Genomic DNA, 21,896 nt, shown 5'->3' on the forward strand with positions numbered 1-21,896 from the left:
AAAATTGGTTATTTAGTATCACAATGCTAAATGCACTGTCTTGATTATAAAAGCAATCTAGAAGCTAAAAATGCTGCAAAAAGTATTACTTCTTTAATATAATGTCAATCTTAACATTATGTTAACAAAACTAGAGCAATCACTTCATTTTTTGTGATATATTTTGAATTCTTATATTCAGAAGTTCATTCTATAATAGCCAAAACCGAATATTACTGGCAGTAATTGTTCATGCAGAATTAAACTAACACGTACATTTGGCACACCTCTAAAAACCAAATTCAGAGTCTGTCCATTAAATAACAGTATTACTAGAGTAGCAGTTTAGGAGGATTATGACGAAGAGCTAGTACTCTAATTGGTCAAATTTAATAGCCAGAATCAGCAGAACAAGAACAGTTAACTGCTCTGTCCTTCAATAAAACAATTTGTTTAAAATGACATTACTTGTAGCAGAACTTCATGAATGTCACCTGCTTCAGAATGATTAGAAAGCTCTGTTGGTCAAACAATGAAAATTACAAAACTTTTACAAAGAGAACAGCAATTAGCAAATAAAGAATTCTAATATGTCTTTCATGCGCTTCAACTAGAGTACTAGAATAATTTGACATATTGAGTTTCAATAGATAGAACTTAAAAGTACATCTCCCATGCCATTTTAAAAAGAGAAAAAAAAGAACAGAAGGTAAAATGAAAACTATATATAGAAAAATTAATATAATTAAGAAAAAAGACAATAAACTGCAAAGATACACTGTTTTGTCTTTTCCCCTTTAAGTTAGCCAGAAAGTTTTTAGTATTTAGAAAATTTGCGGAATTATTAATTAGCTTATATCCACAGTAAGTAAACTTTGAAACTAGTTCCTCATTCATGCAAAGCAAATCATTCTCTAAGCATCTAACATCTAGGAAGCATTCTTTCTTACCTGTAATAAAGTAATACCAAAATATAAATAAGAGGCTCAGGCCAAAGTGCACTTTTTTAATCAGGATTATTCCTTATTAATTTCTATTCTTCCTATTTTAAGTAAGAATAAAAATCAAGTAAGCCAAGTTAATCGGTCTGAGTTCATTACAAAAATGCAGAGTATTATTAGAATTGAGAAACTGCTGGTTGAAATGAAAGTAGCAGCTATTTACTAACTACATACTAAGTGCTCTTTAAACTAGAGGAGAGAAGATATACTTTACAAGCCCATTTTAAACAAGTGAATTTAAGTACTGGGCTTAATAATTAAATCCAATTTTTAGGCTCTGACACTCCACGAAATGCACTTCTTAAATCACACAGATGGCCTCCCTCCAAATATAGTTCAGTTATTGTAAGTCCATGTGGCAAATACATTATCATAAGAGTATGCTAGAGAGATTTCAGGAATCAGAAAAGAGAAATTAACTCTTTAAGTAACAAGGAATTATTAAGATATCACAGAAAAATCAGCTCTATTTGTAAAAATCGTATACATACACACAAACACACATATGTATTATACAGATATGACAGTAGTTGTCACATGAAGAAGCCTACCACAGACTGGGCATATTAGTCACTTTAGAAGGAAACTAACTTTTCCTTTCCTGATGACATGTTTATTTCCTCTACTTTTTTCTCTGACGGTATAGGTTATATAAAACAAGTAACTTCTAGTCTTTGCTTTAATGCTTATCATCATTAATAATTTTTCTTAGAATTATCACAGATTTTTCCCTTTATTTTATGTTAGTAGCATAAGTGTACTAAGAAAAGCATAAACTCTCAGTTACAGAGTTTTCCAAGTTGGTTATCATGGTTACTTGTAATATAATAAAAATGGTGGCCATCCAGATTCCGCAGTAAGGCGTCAAGTTATTCCGGTGCTTTGCTTCAGATAACTGTTTTCTTGCTATTCAAGCTGCAGTCAACTTTCAAGTACACATATGCAGATTTGTTAGGTCTGCGGATCACCTGCGGTGAATTATTAACCACGGATCTGGTGCTGTCACTGTCAGCTTGTTTTCAATGCCACTTTCTCCTGCTGCCATGTATGTAAACAGCAAATATAAACTAACGTGATAGGCAAGAGTTTATAATGGTCCTAACTTATTTAATGAAGAAAATGCATACCAGCAACGTATTTTTCTTCCCGTCACTGATTCTGCTGATTAAAAGAATTTAGACAATACAAAGCACCCAGAAAAGTCGATCTATTATATAAATATTTTCCAAAATCCTACTATATACCAAAATGGTGTTGTATTTGAAAACAGTTGGATATGTGAACAAAATTTTCAATCTTCAGGGCAATGTTTTGGCACTGGGTAACCAAAGCTAAGAAAAAAGAAATCCAAGAAACTAATGAAATTAAAAATACCTACAATAATAAGTTTGAGTTCTGGTTTATAGAATAAAACTTTAAAGTTATAACTACATAAAGAAAATACAGTTCACATTTCCTCAAACTGAATGTCAAATTGTCAACACGATTTTCTCTAACCACAACAGTCAGATGTTCAGAATATTTTGGAAGGCCACAAAACGGAAGTGCTTTCTTGCCATGTGAAAAACAGGTATGACTTTTTCAAAAAGGAAAAATTTGAAATGATTTTCACTAAACGAGAAGTTTTATTCATGTTATTTTATTTAAATATAATTTCATTTAGCAATATAATTGATACAACTTTTCTAGCTAAATAATTATAACTTTTTCTATTCAGATAGTCTACACTTAATTGTCTGAATATAAAATGTTTTAATTGCTTCACTAGTGGGGAAAAAAAAGAATATATCTAGTTTTTAGCTTAAAAGTCTTAGCAGTTTCTAAAGTTTTAGAACTCATGAACCTTGAGTTTTATACAGTTTTATCAAAGGGTATAAAAATGACTTTACTGAGTGTTTTCATTATGTATCTTTCCTGCATGTGTTTAGGAAACTTGATTTTCTATTTAATGTATTCCAAGATCTGAAATGCTCAGAGCTGTCCACTAAAAGGACAGGAATCGGGATATCCTGAGTCTCAGCCTGGTGTCAAGCCACCTTTAAGACTAACAATTTGAAAATGTTCTCACTAGAGAAACTATGTTGGTGAGTCTCTGTGACCATGTCAGTACTTTCTTATCTTCATATTTAAAAACTTTTAACTATGAAGCTGAAGAGTACCTCCTAAATACTAAGGAGACAAGTTATTGGGCCTGAGGGTAGAGTTAATTTTTCTGTTAGAGGAACAAGGAGGTATTTATCACTCAACTATTCTACTCAGAAACTAGCAGAGGCTTGTGTACTGAAATTCAATAGCAAATACACAAAAAAAGGAATTTCATTTATCAGTTCTAATAAAAAGTGTCTCCTGAGTTTTAAAACGCTCTCCAGGTGGACGGGATCAATACCAAATGATCTGATCTTGGCCAAGACCTAAAATTAAGTTGGAAAGTATTAAACATATTTTTAAGAAAATATTAATAATGGATACAACAAAGATGCTTAATAATTATACAAACAAAAAAGGATATAATTTAAGTTAAAGAGCATTATGAAGAAAAAGAAATGCTTCACAAACTAAGATTTCCATGTTAGACAAATGAAGAAGGAAGTGAAGGAAAGAATATCGTTACAAATTTGGTATTCTTTTAAAATACTAAAGGTAACTTTATTTCTATTTTACCTAATAAGTTTTTAAAAGTGCATTCAAACTGCAGCTTTTAGAAGAAAGGAATAAAAACATCACTGCTCCAAAAATGTTCTAAGAAAAATTAATATAGCTTTCCAAAATATCTAAGTTATTTCTTGGGAATACTTGCACACCTGGGGGAGGGGTGGGTAACAATGTTTACAAAAGAAGTATATCATAAATTTAGACCATGCATTCTGTGTGTTGTTAACATTGCCCTTTCAGGAAATTTTCCTACTCAGTGTGATATATCCTAATTAATAGAGAATCACAATGTCCTTCAGATTAGAATGAATGATGTTTTTGAAGACCATTTTGGCTATTTGACATGCTTTTGTAGAGATTTTTGAACAGCTTCCTCAAAGGATAAACAGCAAGTTTAGGTGCATAACAAGACTAATTCTTTTACAGCCAAAGCTGCCATAGTAACTTTATTAGTTTCTTTCATTTATATCTTTCTAAACCATTCTCCCACTTAGCTCTTGTCCCACTTTTGCAGATATCCAAGCTTAAATGAAACGGAAGGAAAAGGAAGTGACATGAATATCTGGCCAATGATTTCTTAAGGCAATTCAGATACCTGTGTATTATGATCAAATTTCAATTCTGTAGGAACTGGCTATGCATTTTGCAGATTATCCAGATCCTGCGTTTCTGCTTTGCCTATTAATATGTTTAGGGCATTTTCTTTCCAAAAGTAAACCCACGAGAAGGTAAGAAAAAGAGAGGAAACTGACCCTACGAAGACTACATCTGTTATCAGTTCAAGTAACAGGCAAGTCATTTAATGAATAAGAACTATTTATTATCATTATAATGGATAATTTTAATTCAGAAGTTTAAAAACCGGCGTTTCTTGGAAGGATGTGACTTGAGGACACATTCTGTTTAGCCTGTACAGTGCTAAAGAAGCAAATGTAATCCAACATTTAAAAAGAGACGTTACAAAAAAGTTAGTTTTTTAACTTCCTCCTACCACCAAATGAAAAGATTTGGCAGTAGTTGGCCAAACGCCAACAGAAACAACGGCTAGAGAAGAGCAGTAGCTCTCCCCTTTCAACGGGAAAAGGGCTATAGTCCCCACCATCTGCTGTTGTCACTAACACCAAGGTCAAATGTCAGTAGTCATTTGTCATCAATGTTTACCTTTCTTTTTTAATTATTCAGAATATTTCCTTGGACTCATGAAGAAATAACAAATATACCTAAAGACCCCCATGTTTCTAGAACATGGGAAAGAACACTATTACATGTTCAGTATACAAGTAAATTTATCTCTGTAAGAGACTTCAACTTAAAATATCATGATGAAATAAGTCACAAAAAGACCTTATTTGTATTAATTCTAGGAACACAGCAGAAGTTGAGTGTTTGATCCATGCAGTAATTCATAGAAGAAGACAGATGATTGTTTTGTGATATTTAAAAGTATGGTGAAGAAGACTTCATTTCATTGTTTTTATGTTTGTTTAATCAACAACCATATAGGCTCTCTGAAAACTGACATATCATTTGTTGCTGGGTTCTAAGAATGTTTTACAGAGACAAGAAACTTCTGTTTACAAGTACTTATTAAATTTCTAAAATTAAATATCTGCAATTGCTCTGAACTTTATTTTTCTAAGGCCAGATTTCATTTACAGTTTTTTTTACTGTTACAAGTAAATTCAGTATCTAGAGAAAATAATTTTATTTATATAGACAGTGTTTGTGTTTCAAAATTGCTCCTGGTATTAAGATAAAGTAATAAACAAAAGGCTATTTTAACATTGTATATTTTTAAATATTCATAACAAGAAATCACAAACCATACCATTATTTTGTTTCTTGGTTTTGGTACTGATTAACATGGACAACCCTTCAACAATTAGTCCCATTTAGTAAATTAGACCACTGTGTATTTTTGAAACATTGTAATTTAATTTTGGCTAGTTAATAATTTTATATGCTACTTATTAATATGTATGCTTTGTTCATAATTTTTCTAAGTATTTTTAGTGTATACTACAGTAATGATGATTTTTTACTTCTCCCCCACAGATAAAGCAAGGTTTCAATTTTGTTTACCATTCTCATTGCTATAGTTCATCAGCATGCCACAAAAGACAGTCAAGAGCTTCTCACTGGCGGGATCTGTTTTACTGCACAGTGACCTTAAATGGTCAACTACAATCTGTGCACCACCTGCTTGGTCAACTGCACTTCTGCCCTCATCTGTAAAACAAAGAGTCAAATTAAAAATAAAAGAAAAAAGAAATGTACCTTAAAATTTCAAATACAAAACATAACAGACTTATTCCTTATTTAATAAGCAGAAAATAAACCAAAGTAGGGCATTAAATGTCTTCTTAGAAAGCAAAACAAAACAAATAAACATGGAAATGGGGGTGGGATGGCGAAAAGAGGCAATCACTTTTTAGGAGAAAAAAGATCATTCTCATTGGCATCATATAGGAATTTAAAGAACTTCTCTGTGTCCTAAGAGTTTATGACTGATGTGAAATTTTTTGCCTTCTCTTTCACAAATGACAACTCTGTGTGAGAAGAAAAAAACTGGAACTAAAATTTTATTGGAATTTTTTCCTCAGTTTGGAAACCACTAAATGTATCTTTCTCTCAGTGGTTTCAAAGTCAGTTACTATCAAAGACAACCATCTGCAGTACAGCATAACTCTAGATTACAATATGTAATTCCTAAAGATTAGTACTAGGGTCTTTTTACTGGCATTTTCTATAGTACATAAGCATATTTCCTTTTTCAATTCTTAGTAGTTTGCATTTCATTTTTCCGTATTCTCTCCACTCAAGAAAACACCAATACACTTAAACATTACAAGCAATGGTCAAATGGTCAAACATACCTTCTGCTATGTGTACATCTACATCACATAGAAGAGATATCATTTAACTGTCGGAACACAGATATCACTTTAAAATACTTTTGCAAACCTTGAACACAGAATTAGAAAGAGACAAAAGAATATGTCTTTCTAAATCTGATTTCCTTATATAAAATATGATAGACTCTAGAACAGTGCATACAATAAAAATGAAAGCCACAAATGTGAACCAAATATATAATTTAAATTTACAAGTAGCCATATTAAAAACATAAACAGTGAAAAATTAGTTTTAGCGATATGTTTTACTCAATCCACAATCTCTAAAATATGATCACTGCAATACACAATAAAATTGCTAGTGAAATATTTTACATTCTCGTCTTAGTAATAAATCTTTGCGAGCCAAGTGTATTTTATATTTTACACTACAGTTACATGTCTGTTCAGACCTGCCACATTTCAATAGCTCAAGAGTCAAACCTGGATGGTGGCTTGCCACACTGAATTGTGCAGCTATAGAAGCATACAAAAGGATCAGTAGAAGAAATGCCTCATAAAAGAATTACTGCTACAAAATTAGTTAGTAAATGAAATCTAATAAATCTAATAAAAGAACTGAAACTAAGATCATATCTTTATAACTGTTGCTGAATCATAATAGAAAATGAAACAATACATATCACTTCCTGTGGCAGAAATACACACACAACTTACATAGCAGGGCTTCATAATGTTTGAAAATTTTAAGGAAATCTGTACTAAAACAAAATAGTTGTGGTCACTTAAGTTTTGTGCCATGCCCACTTGGCTTCACTGTACTGTTATATAGATGCAGAAAAGGACCCTATGTTAATTAGCTAATAAGAGCAGAGAAAATTCTTCAGTGCCAGAGTAACTAGTCGCATGAGCCAGCCAACTATAACACATATCTCATTTAGATATCTTGATCATATCTCATTTAGAGTTTTCTTTTCCAGTAACATAAATGCAAATTATCTAAATTGCTGGGCAATTTGTATGCAGATCATGTCAGAAAAAACTAAACATCAGGATGACAAATCTAGCTCAGACCTTCAATATTATGCACATACAGTATTTGTTGCTGTTTAGTCACTGAGTAATGTCCGACTCTTGCAACTGCATGGACTGCAGCCCTCCAGGATACTCTGTCCATGGGATTTCCCAGGCAAGAATACCAGAGCAGGTTGCCATTTCCTTCTCCAGAGGATTATCCTGACCGAAGCACTGAACCCACATCTCCTTCACTGGCAGGCGGATTCTCTACCACTGAGCCACCTGGGAAGCCCACATATACCATATACCCCCATCCCTAAACTGCAAAGTTCAAATAGTTTTTGATTCTAACTGTTGAGTAAGTATAGGCTTTCAAAATATAAACTGTGTGTGCTTAGCATGTAAGAATTAAAGATTTTAAAATTAAATAAAAAAAATAAATAAAATAATATAAAAAAAGAAAGCTAAGCTGGCTTCCTTTCAATATTCAGGTACTCAATATTCAAAGCATTAAATTCAAGAACCTTTAATACAAATTTATTCAACAAATTTGTTCATCAAATTCAATAATGCAATAAGTAAGAACATAACTACAATTAAAAGGCAAATTACCTACTTGTGTTTCAGGGCCATAGTATTTTTCTTCCCTTCCTCTGCTTTCCTTCTTCTTTCCCTTCCTCCCAGCTTGCCCTGTTTGCACTGTCTACAACATAGCTATGTGTTATCAAGAGTTGGGGCTGCAGAGTGTAAACTCAAATCTCTACCTTAGAAATTACATTATTACCAAATTTAAGACAAAAAGCACATATAAATATCTGAGTTAGAGAATTTTATTAAAATAAAGAATCTGAAGATGCAAAGAAACAATAATGCTGTGTCCATTTACTCTATCAAAACCAGTGAATGAGTTTTTAAAGGTATCTCACAAATTATTTAAAATATATATTAGAACATGTCATTACACAAGTCCATTCAAACTGTTTTTCCACAGTAAAGGTAGCTCTATAGCTTTATGCTATCATATTAAAATGAGTATTATTATTGTTCACTTGAAAATAACTTTCAAAAGATTCCTTATCCTAAACTTTCATATCCCTGAATGTAGATTCACTTTTAACTCTCTGACAATAAGTGACTTCTAATTTGTGAAGCACCCTGAGTTGTCACTTCTAGAAATATAATTTACATTTTTATTTTCCATAAATGTAAGTATCCGACCACTTGAAAGTGCAGCCCATGAACTCTTTAAGCCCTGCTACATTCTTTAATGATGACTTGTCACAGAGAGTAGTTTCCAGCACAAGTAAGAGCACTACATAAGAGTCTGGCTTTATGAAGTAGGGATAATGAAATACTGCACTTGATATTACTCTTCAGTTCAGCAGCCAAAACCAGGAAGCAATGATATTTGTATGTCATGTTTATTATGCCTCACAAATGAGAAAAAAAAAGTTAGCAAGTTGGTATTCCACCATCAGGTACAAGTTATGCACTAAGGCTGAGGGAAGAACCTGAAAACAACCACTGAATACAAGCTCAGTATATCCTACTTTCAGATTTGCTCCTATGTTGTGGCTCAGCCAGTAAAGAATCCAATTGCAATGTGGGAGACCTGGGTTCGATCCCTGGGTTGGGAAGATCCCCTGGAGAAGGGAATGGCTACCCACTCCAGTATTCTGGCCTGGAGAATTCCATGGACTGTATAGGGCTGCAGAGTCGGACAGGACTGAGTGACTTTCACTTCACTTTCCCAAATGCCTCATACATAGTAGGCACTCAATATGTACTGAATGAATGAGGCCTTAGGCTACATTTTGGTAAATTACAATTCACCCTGGGGATGGGAGAGTGGGAGAAAGAGAGGGAGGGAGGAGGCAGGGAAAGGGAGAGAAATGGGAATGAAAATCATTTACTTCTTTTTTAATGATTAAACCACAATATGGTTTAGTGTTCCTTGTGTTCTGAGCTTTACTTAAATGAAACCATGTTGTATTCCTTCTTTTTGTGCCTTCTTACACTGAACAGTGTTTATGGTATCCATCTATTCTGTTACATGCTTCTTTGCTGTATAATATTCATTGTATAAACACATCATAATTATTTATTTATTCCTTTGCTGATTATTATTTGGGAGGTTTTTAGGTTTGGGCTATTATTTATAATACCCAGGTGGTATTGTTGGTTCATAGACTGCACATCTTCCACTTGTTAAGATAATGACAAACAGGCTTACAAAGCCAGCACACATTCCCTCCATCAGTGTGTGAGTTCCTGTCACCTCACTCCTTCACTACAACTGGCATTCTACTTGACTGTTAACAGGATTGTTAACTTGATTAATAACCTAATATTAGATCAACATTCTACTTGATTGTTAAATCTGATGGGTGAGGTTGAACCTACTGCAGAATATACAAAGCAGGTCTTTGCTGACAGCCGACTTTTCCATACATGTAATAAGACAGATAACTTAGTTCAAGAGTTTATAGCATGTATGTATAGGTAAAAACAATTCACGCTGAGGGAGGGAGAGAGATATAAATGGATGCATACACAGATATTAGAATTTGAAAGAAAATGAAAAGAGAGCCAAGTAGCTGGTAGAAGCTGACTATCAAGCCTATGGACTAATTATGACTGGATAGGCACAATTCTGGAACTTTTTAACACTCTTGCTTATAGAAAGCCTGACTATAACATCAGCAAATAAACTGTCTTTTTAAAATCATTTCAATAATCACCAGTTTTCCTGAGAGAGACTGGAAGGCTTATATCTTTGAAAGGACTGAGGAGGAAGAATGGGGAAGCAGAATGGTGTTGGATGTCAAAGAAGCCTATAATTTACAATAGCAAATTTTATCTAAAATTAATTTTTAAAAGAATTTAGTTTCATAATCTAAATGTATGATTTCCATGCTACATTCTACTTTTGTGGTTTAAACATCATTTTTTCAGATTTCTTTTCAAAAATTCTCAGTATCAAGTACAAATTATAAAAATGTTTTAAAATTATGCCTACATATATATTTGATATGTTTTCCTCCCACCCTCTAATTATTTGTACAATAACAGAATCTTCATTCCTTAGGCATCCATCTGCTCAAACTACTTATTTCCTAGCAGAAGTAATAATCCTCTGTGACATAAGGTGTGGTTACTGTGGTGACGATTACGATGCAGCAATTCAGAAAATTATGACTGCATGTGAGAAATAAACTACAGGAGCGGGTCATACCTATAATCTTTCATCTAAATTTTGTTAAAAATTAATATTGACAAACATGAGAAAAGTGTGTGCTATGGAAAGACTACTGAATAAATTATCTTTTGTATTTTCAAAGAAGTTTCAGCTACTAAAGGGTTCACTTTACACGCTGTACTGTCATGGATTTGGGCACTACCTCACTCTGTCTTCTATAAAAACACCCTGCACAAATGCCCTGCAAGTGTTAATTAATGCTGGCTGCGCACAGGCTGCGCACGCACACATAAGTGCTAGAGATTTGCCATAATTAAAGCTGGTATGGAGCAGAAAGCTAGCAAAGGTTTTTTAGGGTTGCTGCTGCTGCTAAGTCGCTTCAGTCATGTCCGACTCTGTGCGACCCCATGGATGGCAGCCCACCAGGCTCCCCTGTCCCTGGGATTCTCCAAGCAAGAACACTGGGTGGGTTGCCATTTCCCTCTCCAATGCATGAAAGTGAAAAGTGAAAGTGAAGTCACTCAGTCGTGTCTGACTCTGTGTGACCCCATAGATGGCAGCCCACCAGGCTCCTCTGTCCATGGGATTTTCCAGGCAAGGGTACTGGAGTGGGGTGCCATTGCCTTCTCGGATGATAAGTTAGCTAAGAAGATAAATTATAAATGATGTTTCATTTTTCTTATATTTCAACTCAGAATTTGCTTAAAGAAACTGTAATGATTAAATATCAGCATTTTGAACTAAAACTTGGGAAACTGAATTCTAATTCAATGTTCCCTTATTAAACATTAAAAACATATTTTGGAATACTTTTACCATTTAAAAGTTCAGCAAGACAACAGCACTATTTTGGTGTTAACTGTGAATCTTTTCAAAAGGTTTATTTATGAAAAATTCTTGAGTAAAAGATACCCAAAATCTTTTTAGTGAATCCATGAACTTAACAAATACTAAAAGCAATCTACATTTGGGGTGGGGTACTATTTTATTTTTTCTATTTTTTGGCCTTGCCCCATGGTGTGTGGGATCTTAGTTCCTGAAAAGAAATCAAACTCGTGCCCCCTGTGTTGAAGTGAAAGTGAAGTCACTCAGTCGTGTCCGACTCTTTGCGACCCCATAGACTGTAGCCTACCAGGCTCCTCTGTCCATGGGATTTTCTAGGCAAGAATACTGGAGTGGGTTGCCTTTTCCTTCTCCTGTGTTGAAAGCTCAGTCTTACCCACTGGACCTTCAGGGAAATCTTGAGACCAATCTACATCGACAGACAAAATCTATTTCACATATAGACAAAATAGAAGAAACAGACAAAATCTATTTCACATATAGACAAAATAGAAGAAACAGACAAAATCTATTTCACAAGAGATTAAAGAGGCATGGTACGATAACACAATTTTCACATCCATATCAAAACTGATGGAGAGTCACACACACACACCCCTTCATTGAGATCCATGTTGACAGTGAGATATTTCCAAATCTCTAAGAAAACATGCTTTGACTAACAATATCAGAATCACAGCAAACAATGAACAAATTAACAATCTTTTCTTTAACTCTGTAAAACTGATGGCCTTATGAACAATGACAAGCCCTTAAAATTATGCTGCACATCTTTTCACACACCTGTCACATTACCTATGATGAGCCATCCAAATAGTCACAACTTTTGAAAGTCTCTCCCTTTCCAACTTCTGCATTCTTGACAGAAAACATGCTTCTTAACTTTTACAGAGAGAAAAGAGAACACAACAGATACAGTCTTTCTCACACTTTCACCTTCTGCACTATTAGACCGAGGATAATATGCTTCTTTTCCCAATCACTTTCAGAATCTCATACTGTAATTAAAGTTCAGCTATAGCTAATTAGGGGCAAAGAAGATTTATTTTCGACAGAAAGTCACTTTCCTCTTCAAGTAAATAAAGTTGTAGACATGTAATAAACTGAGGACCTGAATGCAAAGAACGTTTAACGATGAAATTCTTGGGACTACTCCTGGTTGTTGGCGTAAAAATGAGCATTTTTGTTACCTAAAATTTGAAATGTTATTTCAATAAGGCAAGGCAGAAGTTTTTAATATTTAAAAACCTATAGTATCACTGAGGCAATGACTTTAAAAATAACTATGATAAGGTATTTAAGTTAAGGGTTTTGTTAACTTTGCCCATAAGAAAGCTTCTTACCCTCTACTGAAGTCAGTTTCCTAATCTGGAAAGGAGGGGAAGAGGAGGAGAAGATGCTCAAACTTCTTTTTAGCTTTGACATTCTCTTATTCATTTCAATTTCTACTTCTATTTCTACTGTGTCCATGTTGTGCAAACAGGAAGTACTTAGTATATGCTGTATATGTTTTTTTAATGTTCTAAATTTATCTATTCTAGCTTTCCAATTATTAATAATTATATTAGTAATTTAGGTATTTATTTTAATGTTCCCAAATAAATACCGCTAGAAACTATAAAGGCTTATGGCAGATAAATCACAAATCCTTTTCATAAACTAAGCTAGAAAGTTGAGCTCTGAAAAATTATACTGTCTAGAAATAACAGTCATAATTTTTGATGTGCTTTTACTTAGTGAACAGAGGTGATTCAGAATAGATGCTTAAAGTCAATTATAACACAAGTCTTTACTAGCATTGGTTTGGAAAAGACAATGACATCACAGTAACATTTATTTTAATCATGTTTCCCATGTTTTTTCCTTCAGACTCTACTACTCTGCCACCTTCAAGCCTCTATGAACAAATACTTTGTTACAACAGAATCTGAACATGTATAATATATACTGAACAAGGATTTTAAAACAAACAACACAATTCAACTTTTAAAACAATCAACACAAAACTTTAAATGCAGGGGCACAAATACTATTCTGAGCCTTTTTTAGTCAATAACAAACTATAACTGAGATTAGAATCCTAGATTTTAAGCTTCAAAGAGCCCTTAAAGTGCCCATTCATTTTCAGTGAATATCAGCCACATGTGTTATGAAAGTCAGATGTCTTAGATGACTAAATGAAAAGTATTACTCAAAATCTCCAAACTATTTCACAGCTGAGTTAAAAAAAAAGATTGAATTTCTAAAGTCTGCCAGAATTCTGTATGAATAATGCTACAAATAAGGAGTAAATATGATAAAGTTTGTAAATATTTTCATTAAAATATGATATTAAAAAGTCAGCTGCTATCTTTAAATTTACCTGAATTGAAAAGTAATCAAATACCAAGTTTCTTCCTATAAAAAACAAATTTATGACACACAGATTTAGTCATGAGTATATTCTTAGACTGTCTTTTGGATTCATTAGTTTAATATCTTTATCTGAGATAATGCTACTAATAAAAGAGCATGGTTTTGAAACACAGACATCATTTCTGCTCTTTCTGGGTCAATCCTGTCTTTCAAAAATGTATTTTCAAGTTCTAACCCCCAGTACCTCAGAACTTATTGAGAAACAGGGTCACTGCAGAGAGTTAAGATGAGGTCACATCATGTTTCAGTGGGTCCTTAATCCAATATGGCTGATGTTCTTATAAGAAGAGAGAGATGCGAACAGGAGAATGCCGTGAGAAGGCACAGAAACACAAATGGAGAAGACGTTTGTGAACAGCGTGTGGTGACAGAAGCAGAGCCTGGAGTCGGGGCCACAAGCCAAGGAGCTCCAGATGCCACCAGAAGCTAGAGAGAGGCAGAAAAGGAAAAAAAGTCTCTACCTGCAGGTGAAAAGCGAGCATGGTCCTGCTTGACGCCTTGATTTTGAAGTTACAGCCTCTACAACTATAAAACAAACTTCTGTTGTTTTAAACCACCAGTTTGTGGTATTTTGTTATAGTACTCCCAAGAAACTAACACACTGCTCTGCATAAACAGTGTAAAATATTCAAGCCTCATCTTAAAAAAAGGAATATTTGACATTACTTGGCATTAAGTAAGCCTATACTATATACTCAGATTTTACACATCTCACAGAAATTAGTTTTCAGATTACTAACAATAGTATTTCTCAAGCAATTATATAGTATAGGATTTTAATTACTTACTAATATAGGACATTTTGTTATTTAATCAATATAGAGCTTTAATTATTTACTTACCTATTCAATTATTTAATTACATGCAGCAATTATGATATGGGTACAACCGACAGAAAATTATGGCTTCTTTCCTCAACACTTAATCTACTTTGACTCTTTTTTTCTACTTAGCACCAGAATGTTTAGAAATGGGTTTTGCTCCAGGGATTAATACTAACGGTGATGGATGTTCTTCATGGTGCTTGTCATTAATAGTCCACCACTGGAAGAGGAACAGGTGTATGGGGAGAATTTCTTCGTGGAATAGGCAGGCATGAATGGCTAAAGAGACAGCAAGAACACTTAAAAAAAAAAATCTTCCAGTACTCTTCCTCTAAGTACACGGTAAGAACAGTCTGTTACTGAAGTTCTAAAGATGACTGCACTGGAGTCAAGAAAGCAATAGCAAAACATGAATCCAGCTTAACTTCTGACTAGACTGGCTGCTCTTCCACCCCATATTAACTGCCTCAAATAAAAGGAAACTTGTTTATTTCCAGAGATTAATATTGTTAATTTCAGTTTTTATTGTTTTTCTACATACAATGTCCAGCATTCAATACAAAATTAAATAACTCAATCATCAGAATGAGACTCACTGGTAACTAAGATGTCAGAACTATCAATAGGGACTTTAAATCATGATTAGTATATTAAAGAATTTAGTAGAAAAGGTGAATATCCATGTAGAGATATGGAATTTTGTCGAGAAACAGAAATTATAAGAGTTAAATGGAGATGTCAGAAATCAAAAAACTATCAAAGATAAAGAATTATTTCAAAAGGCTGAACAGCAGACTCAGCAAAACAAAGGAAAGGCTCAGTGAACTTGCAGAGCAATAGAAATAATAAAAATTAAAACACACAGATAAGAAGAGAAGGGAAACCCCAAAGCACCTACAAGCTGACAGAAAATAGAAAATGGTCTAACATAACTAAAACTGGAATCCCAGCAGGAGGAAAGATTGAAAACAGGGTAGAAGGAATATTTAAAGAGCTAACAGGGAAACATTTGGAAAAAATAATGGAAGACATCAGACCACAAATCTATGAAGTTTAAGGGCCCTTCCCTGTCTCCCCAGCAAGGAAAACAAAATAAAAACATACACCAAATAGCCAAGCTGCTGGAAGATCAATGGAAGAGAGACTCTTCTGAAGGCAGCCAGAGGGGGAAAAAAAGTTCTATTTATATTTGGAATAGCAAAAATAGGAATATAGCAGACTTCTCATCCAAACTATGCTAGCTAGAAAATAACGGAATAATATCTTTGAAGCATCGAAAGAAAAAAGCAACCTGTTAACAAAAGCTTTTCAGGCAGGAGGTTACAATACTGGATCAAAAATCTGGCTATACACAAAAACAAGGAAAACTAAAAAGGATAAAAAGAAAATCAAAGTAACACAAAAATTTTTTTTCTGTTTTTAAAAAATATCTGTCTAAAGTATAAAAAACAACAATATACTGTCGGGTCTCTAACATATGTAAAAACAAAATATATGACAATAATATCACAAAGAATGGAAGGAAGGATATTAGGAGCACACAGTTGTAAGATGATTAAATTACATGTGATTTAACAGTATTTGATGGTAAATTGTGGTAAGTTAAAGATATATATGGGCAACCAATAAACAATTAAAAAGATGCATAAAAGCCAATAATAATGAGAAAAATAAAAATTACCCAATTCATCCAGTGAAATGACACATTTGATTATAGAAAAGATACTTATTAATGTTAAATTAGCCTTTATGTGAGGCACTGTGGATATAAACAGGAACCTAAGAAGGCTTTCCTTTTATAGAGTTCCTATTTCAGCGAGGGAGACAGAATACTAAACCACAAAAACTTCAATACAATTTTTTACAGGGTGTTATAGAAGCACCCAGAAGGGAACATATACCTCTTCTGGAGGAACAGGTGGAAAAAGGAAGTTTATATAAATCTTCACAGAAATTAAATGTTCATGATAAACAAAGTGCATTCATCTAAGACCTATAAATTACAAATCCATAATAAAAGAGATTTATGCAGTAAAGTTAATTTCTAGCTTGCCTGTAATCTAAGTTAAACACTATTTAATAGGAGTAACAGATCCTTAAACTACTGATTAATGACATAAATTACATACTCAGTTTAATCAAGATACTTTAAGACTTGGGGCCAAATTAGCACTAATTATCCACTTTTATTAATCAAACTGTGTTGGGGGTACCTACAATGTTTCACAAGCTTGAGTTAGATCTGGGGAGTACAAAGATAACTAATTCATAGTTCAGGAGAGAAAATGAAGGAAAATATTGAAACAATAAGCACAATTAAGTTTTTCATAGTACCATGAGGGCACAAACGAAGTTTTACCTAGAAGAGTTAGAAACACATTCATTGTCATATTTCTCAGAGTGTTTCTCAAGTCCTGAATAGTATTTGTTAGGTCTATATGGTGAAAAAAACCTCAACTGCATACTTTTTTGTTTAGATTCTGATTGGATTCCCTTCCTTATTAAATATTGAGGCAAAATTTATACAAAATAAACCACATAGGTTTAAAATGTATAATTTATGAGTTTTGACAGTTTAGCACACCCAAGAAAATACCAATACAATCAAGATAGGAAACTAGCACCATCAAAAGATTCCTCGCGTCCTCTTGTAGGCCACCTTTCCCTCTATCTCTAGACAATCAGTGGTTTCTGTCACTCTCTCTCTATATACGTTCATACAGCATGATTCTTCTATGTTTAGCTTCTTTGCCTCAGCCTATGATTCTAAGATTTATAATTTCAAGTATGTAAGTGATTTATTCTTTACTGCTGAGTAGTATTCCACTGTATGGGTATGTCACAGGTTTTTGTTTTTAATCTGTTCACTTACACTGATAAGACATTGGGATCTTTCTGGTTTGGGGCTACTGTAAATACACCTGCACTGAATGCTGGTGTTTAAGGTTTTGGTTAAATATCTAGGAATGAAATGGCTGGATCTTATGTGGTGTATGCACTTGTGAGTATATGGCTTTTGACAACTAATACACCTGAAAGACTATGGGGCGCCACTGAAAATTTATATTTTAAAAGTTCTCAAATACAGTACAAATGGAAAATTCTTAAAAGAAAGCACAATGCGTGTATTATTGAGCATAGTTCAGTCACTCAGTCATGTCCGACTCTTTGCGACCCCATGAATCGCAGCACGCCAGGCCTCCCTGTCCATCACCAACTCCCAGAGTTCACTCAGACTCACGTCCATTGAGTCCGTGATGCCATCCAGCCATCTCATCTTCTGTTGTCCCCTTCTCCTCCTGCCCCCAATCCCTCCCAGCATCAGAGTCTTTTCCAATGAGTCAACTCTTCACATGAGGTGGCCAAAGTACTGGAGTTACAGCTTCAGCATCATTCTCTCTAAAGAAATCCCAGGTCTGATCTCCTTCAGAATGGACTGGTTGGATCTCCTTGCAGTCCAAGGGAGTCTCAACAGTCTTCTCCAACACCACAGTTTAAAAGCATCAATTCTTCGGCGTTCAGCTTTCTTCACAGTCCAACTCTCACATCCAAACATGACCAATGGAAAAACCATGGCCTTGACTAGAAGGACCTTTGCTGGCAAAGTAACGTCTCTGCTTTTCAATATGCTATCTAGGTTGGTCATAACTTTCCTTCCAAGGAGTAGGCGTCTTTTAATTTCATGGCTGCAATCACCATCTGCAGTGATTTTTGAGGCCCCAAAAATAAAGTCTGACACTGTTTCCCCATCTATTTCCCATGAAGTGATGGGACCAGATGCCATGATCTTGTTTTCTAAATGTTGAGCTTCAAGCCCACTTTTTCACTCTCCTCTTTCACTTTCATCAAAAGGCTTTTTATTTCCTCTTCACTTTCTGCCATAAGGATGGTGTCATCTGCATATCTGAGGTTATTGGTATTTCTCCCAGCAATCTTGATTCCAGCTTGTGCTTCTTGCAGCCCAGCGTTTCTCATGATGCATATAAGTTAAATAAGCAGGATGACAATATGCAGCCTTGACGTACTCCTTTTCCTATCTGGAACCAGTCTGTTGTTCCATGTCCAGTTCTAACTGTTGCTTCCTGACCTGCATACAGATTTCTCAGGAGGTAGGTCAGGTGGTCTGGTATTCCCATCTCTTTCAGAATTTTCCACAGTTTATTGTGATCCACATAGTCAAAGGCTTTGGCATAGTCAATAAAGCAGAAATAGATGTTTTTCTGGAACTCTCTTGCTTTTTCCATGATCCAGAGGATGTTGGCAATTTGATCTCTGGTTCCTCTGCCTTTTCTAAAACCAGCTTGAACATCTGGAAGTTGATGGTTCATGTACTGCTGAAGCCTGGCTTGGAGAATTTTGAGCATTACTTTACTAGCATGTAAGATGAGTGCAACTGTGCGGTAGTCTGAGCATTCTTTGGAATTGCCTTTCTTTGGGATGGGAATGAAAACTGACCTTTTCCAGTCCTGTGGCCACTGCTGAGTTTTCCAAATTTGCTGGCATATTGAGTGCAGCACTTTCACAGCATCATCTTTCAGGATTTGAAATAGCTCAACTGGAATTCCATCACCTCCACTAGCTTTGTTCATAGTGATGCTTTCTAAGGCCCACTTGACTTCACATTCCAGCATGCATGGCTCTAGGTGAGTGATCACACCATCGTGATTATCTTGGTCATGAAGATCTTTTTTGTACAGTTCTTCTGTGTATTCTTGCTGCCTCTTCTTAATATCTTCTGCTTCTGTTAGGTCCTTACCATTTCTGTCCTTTATCGAGCCCATCTTTGCATGAAATGTTCCCTTGGTATCTCTAATTTTCTTGAAGAGATCTCTAGTCTTTCCCATTCTGTTGTTTGCCTCTATTTCTTTGCATTGATTGCTGAAGAAGGCTTTCTTATCTCTTCTTGCTATTCTTTGGAACTCTGCATTCAGATGCTTTTATCTTTCCTTTTCTCCTTTGCTTTTTGCTTCTCTTCTTTTCACAGCTATTTGTAAGGCCTCCCCAGACAGCCATTTTGCTTTTCTGCATTTCTTTTCCATGGGGATAGTCTTGATCCCTGTCTCCTGTATAATGTCACGAACCTCATGCCATAGTTCATCAGGCACTCTATCTATCAGATCTAGGCCCTTAAATCTATTTCTCACTTACACTGTATAATCATAAGGAATTTGATTTAGGTCATACCTGAATGGTCTAGTGGTTTTCCCTACTTTCTACAATTTAAGTCTGAATTTGGCAATAAGGAGTTCATGATCTGAGCCTCAGTCAGCTCCCAGTCTTGTTTTTGCTGACTGTATAGAGCTTCTCCATCTTTGGCTGCAAAGAATAAAGTCAATCTGATTGCGGTGTTGACCGTCTGGTGATGTCCATGTGTTGAGTTTTCTCTTGTGTTGTTGGAAGAGGGTGTTTGCTATGACCAGTGCATTCTCTTGGCAAAACTCTATTAGCCTTTGCTCTGCTTCATTCCGTATTCCAAGGCCAAATTTGCCTGTTACCCCAGGTGTTTCTTGACTCCCTACTGTTGCATTTCAGTCCCCTATAATGAAAAGGACATCTTTTTTGGGTGTTAGTTCTAAAAGGTCTTTTTGGCCTTCATAGAATTGTTCAACTTCAGCTTCTTCTCGAGCATAAAAGGTACTTAAGTAAATGCATACCAAGTTGAAATGAAACCTTAGCTTCGTATCTAGAAAAAAGCACTGGGCTTCTCCTGCTCCAAAATCAATCTGGCCACTAAAGAAAAGCTTCACCCTCATTCTGATTTAAACTTTAATATGTATCTCTTCTAATTAACTTTACAATAATTAATCATCTAAATTACAAAATGAGAACAAAATTCAGGGCTAAAAGATTAGAAAATAAAATTCTAGAAGGAAGTGCTAAGAAATTATGTCATAATGATTTAGAATTGTAAAGAGGAATAAGGCAACTAGACCTTAATGCAAAACGATGCACTTGATTCCATGCTCAGAAATCATTAAATACTTTCACCCTGTGACTTGTATTTTCATCAATTTTAACATCAAATTATTTTTTTAAACTTGCCTGATTTTCATCCACTTAATGGCTTTGTTATGAAATTTGGTATCCTTTTATTATAATCTTTTATTATAAAACACTATATAATCTGATCTGGTCTAATAATGATTAGCTGATACAGACTACACATGTACATAACTGATCCACACTGTCTTATGTGGAAGAAAGAGGGAAGAAAAGAGCATCATCCGGTGTTCACTCAAATGACAAGTTGCCCAAGGGAAAGAACCTGTTCTTGTTATCACAGCTTAGTCTACAGTTTTTCAGGTCACTCAGGAAATTTTTTTGTCTCTGATTTGACACATCATTATGGTTTTGCTACTTTAAACCCCAATCTATTTCATTTAGAGCACAATATGAGAAAAAAAAATTTAGGTTAGAGAGCTACTAAATAGAAAAGTTCGCTTTGCTATACCAACAATTTGGTGTAATTTAAAAGGGTGTATTGATCAGTAGAAGAGACTAAAACTGAAGTTTAAATATTAAAAATATGTAAGTAGTATATAAATTCGTTTCTATTATTTTTCATTGCAGGAAAGGAAGAATTTATTGAGTATATTCGGTAAAGACAGTATAGTTTTAATTCTCTATATGCCACATATGCAGAGGAAATAGTACAAAGCAATCATATTTGTCTGAAAACTTTCAAGGGTTTATCTATGTTTGTCTAGCTGGTTTAGTGAGAATAATAAAACTCTCAGATTATTAGCTGGATTTCCTTAGTTTTTGCTAAGAATCCTGGTCAAATCAAAATGTTTCTCATTTCCCAATGAATAAAATTCAGTATTGCATACATTATTCTACATTTAGAGAAAATGAGAATAAAGGATCAAACATGGTAAAGTATGCTTGTATTCACATATACTTTTTTAAGTTTTTGAATTTGGAAAAACGTGAAAAGCTTTTTCTTTATCACTTGGTTCTGCTCTATCTTCTTTCAAATTAGATAAAATTTACCTTTTTTTGACTTAGATTAAACAAAATATTCGTTTAAGATCGCTACTGCTGCTGCTAAGTCACTTCAGTCATGTCCGACTCTGTGCAACCCCATAGATGGCAGCCCACCAGGCTCCGC

General features: G+C 34.4%; 1 protein-coding gene across 2 annotated transcripts in view; it reads right to left on the bottom strand.

Moving 5' to 3' along the window:
* RAP1GDS1 (Rap1 GTPase-GDP dissociation stimulator 1) overlaps positions 1 to 21,896 on the bottom strand; it is a 156,505-nt gene that overhangs the window by 45,121 nt on the left and 89,488 nt on the right. For both annotated transcript variants that reach the window (XM_068974817.1, XM_068974816.1), the window contains exon 5: positions 5,715 to 5,861. In XM_068974817.1, the coding sequence (XP_068830918.1) occupies positions 5,715 to 5,861 (147 nt within the window). The remainder of the gene's footprint in view (positions 1 to 5,714; positions 5,862 to 21,896) is intronic.

The sequence above is a fragment of the Capricornis sumatraensis genome, chromosome 7, assembly GCF_032405125.1.
Source record: "Capricornis sumatraensis isolate serow.1 chromosome 7, serow.2, whole genome shotgun sequence".
Lineage (NCBI taxonomy): Eukaryota > Metazoa > Chordata > Mammalia > Artiodactyla > Bovidae > Capricornis > Capricornis sumatraensis.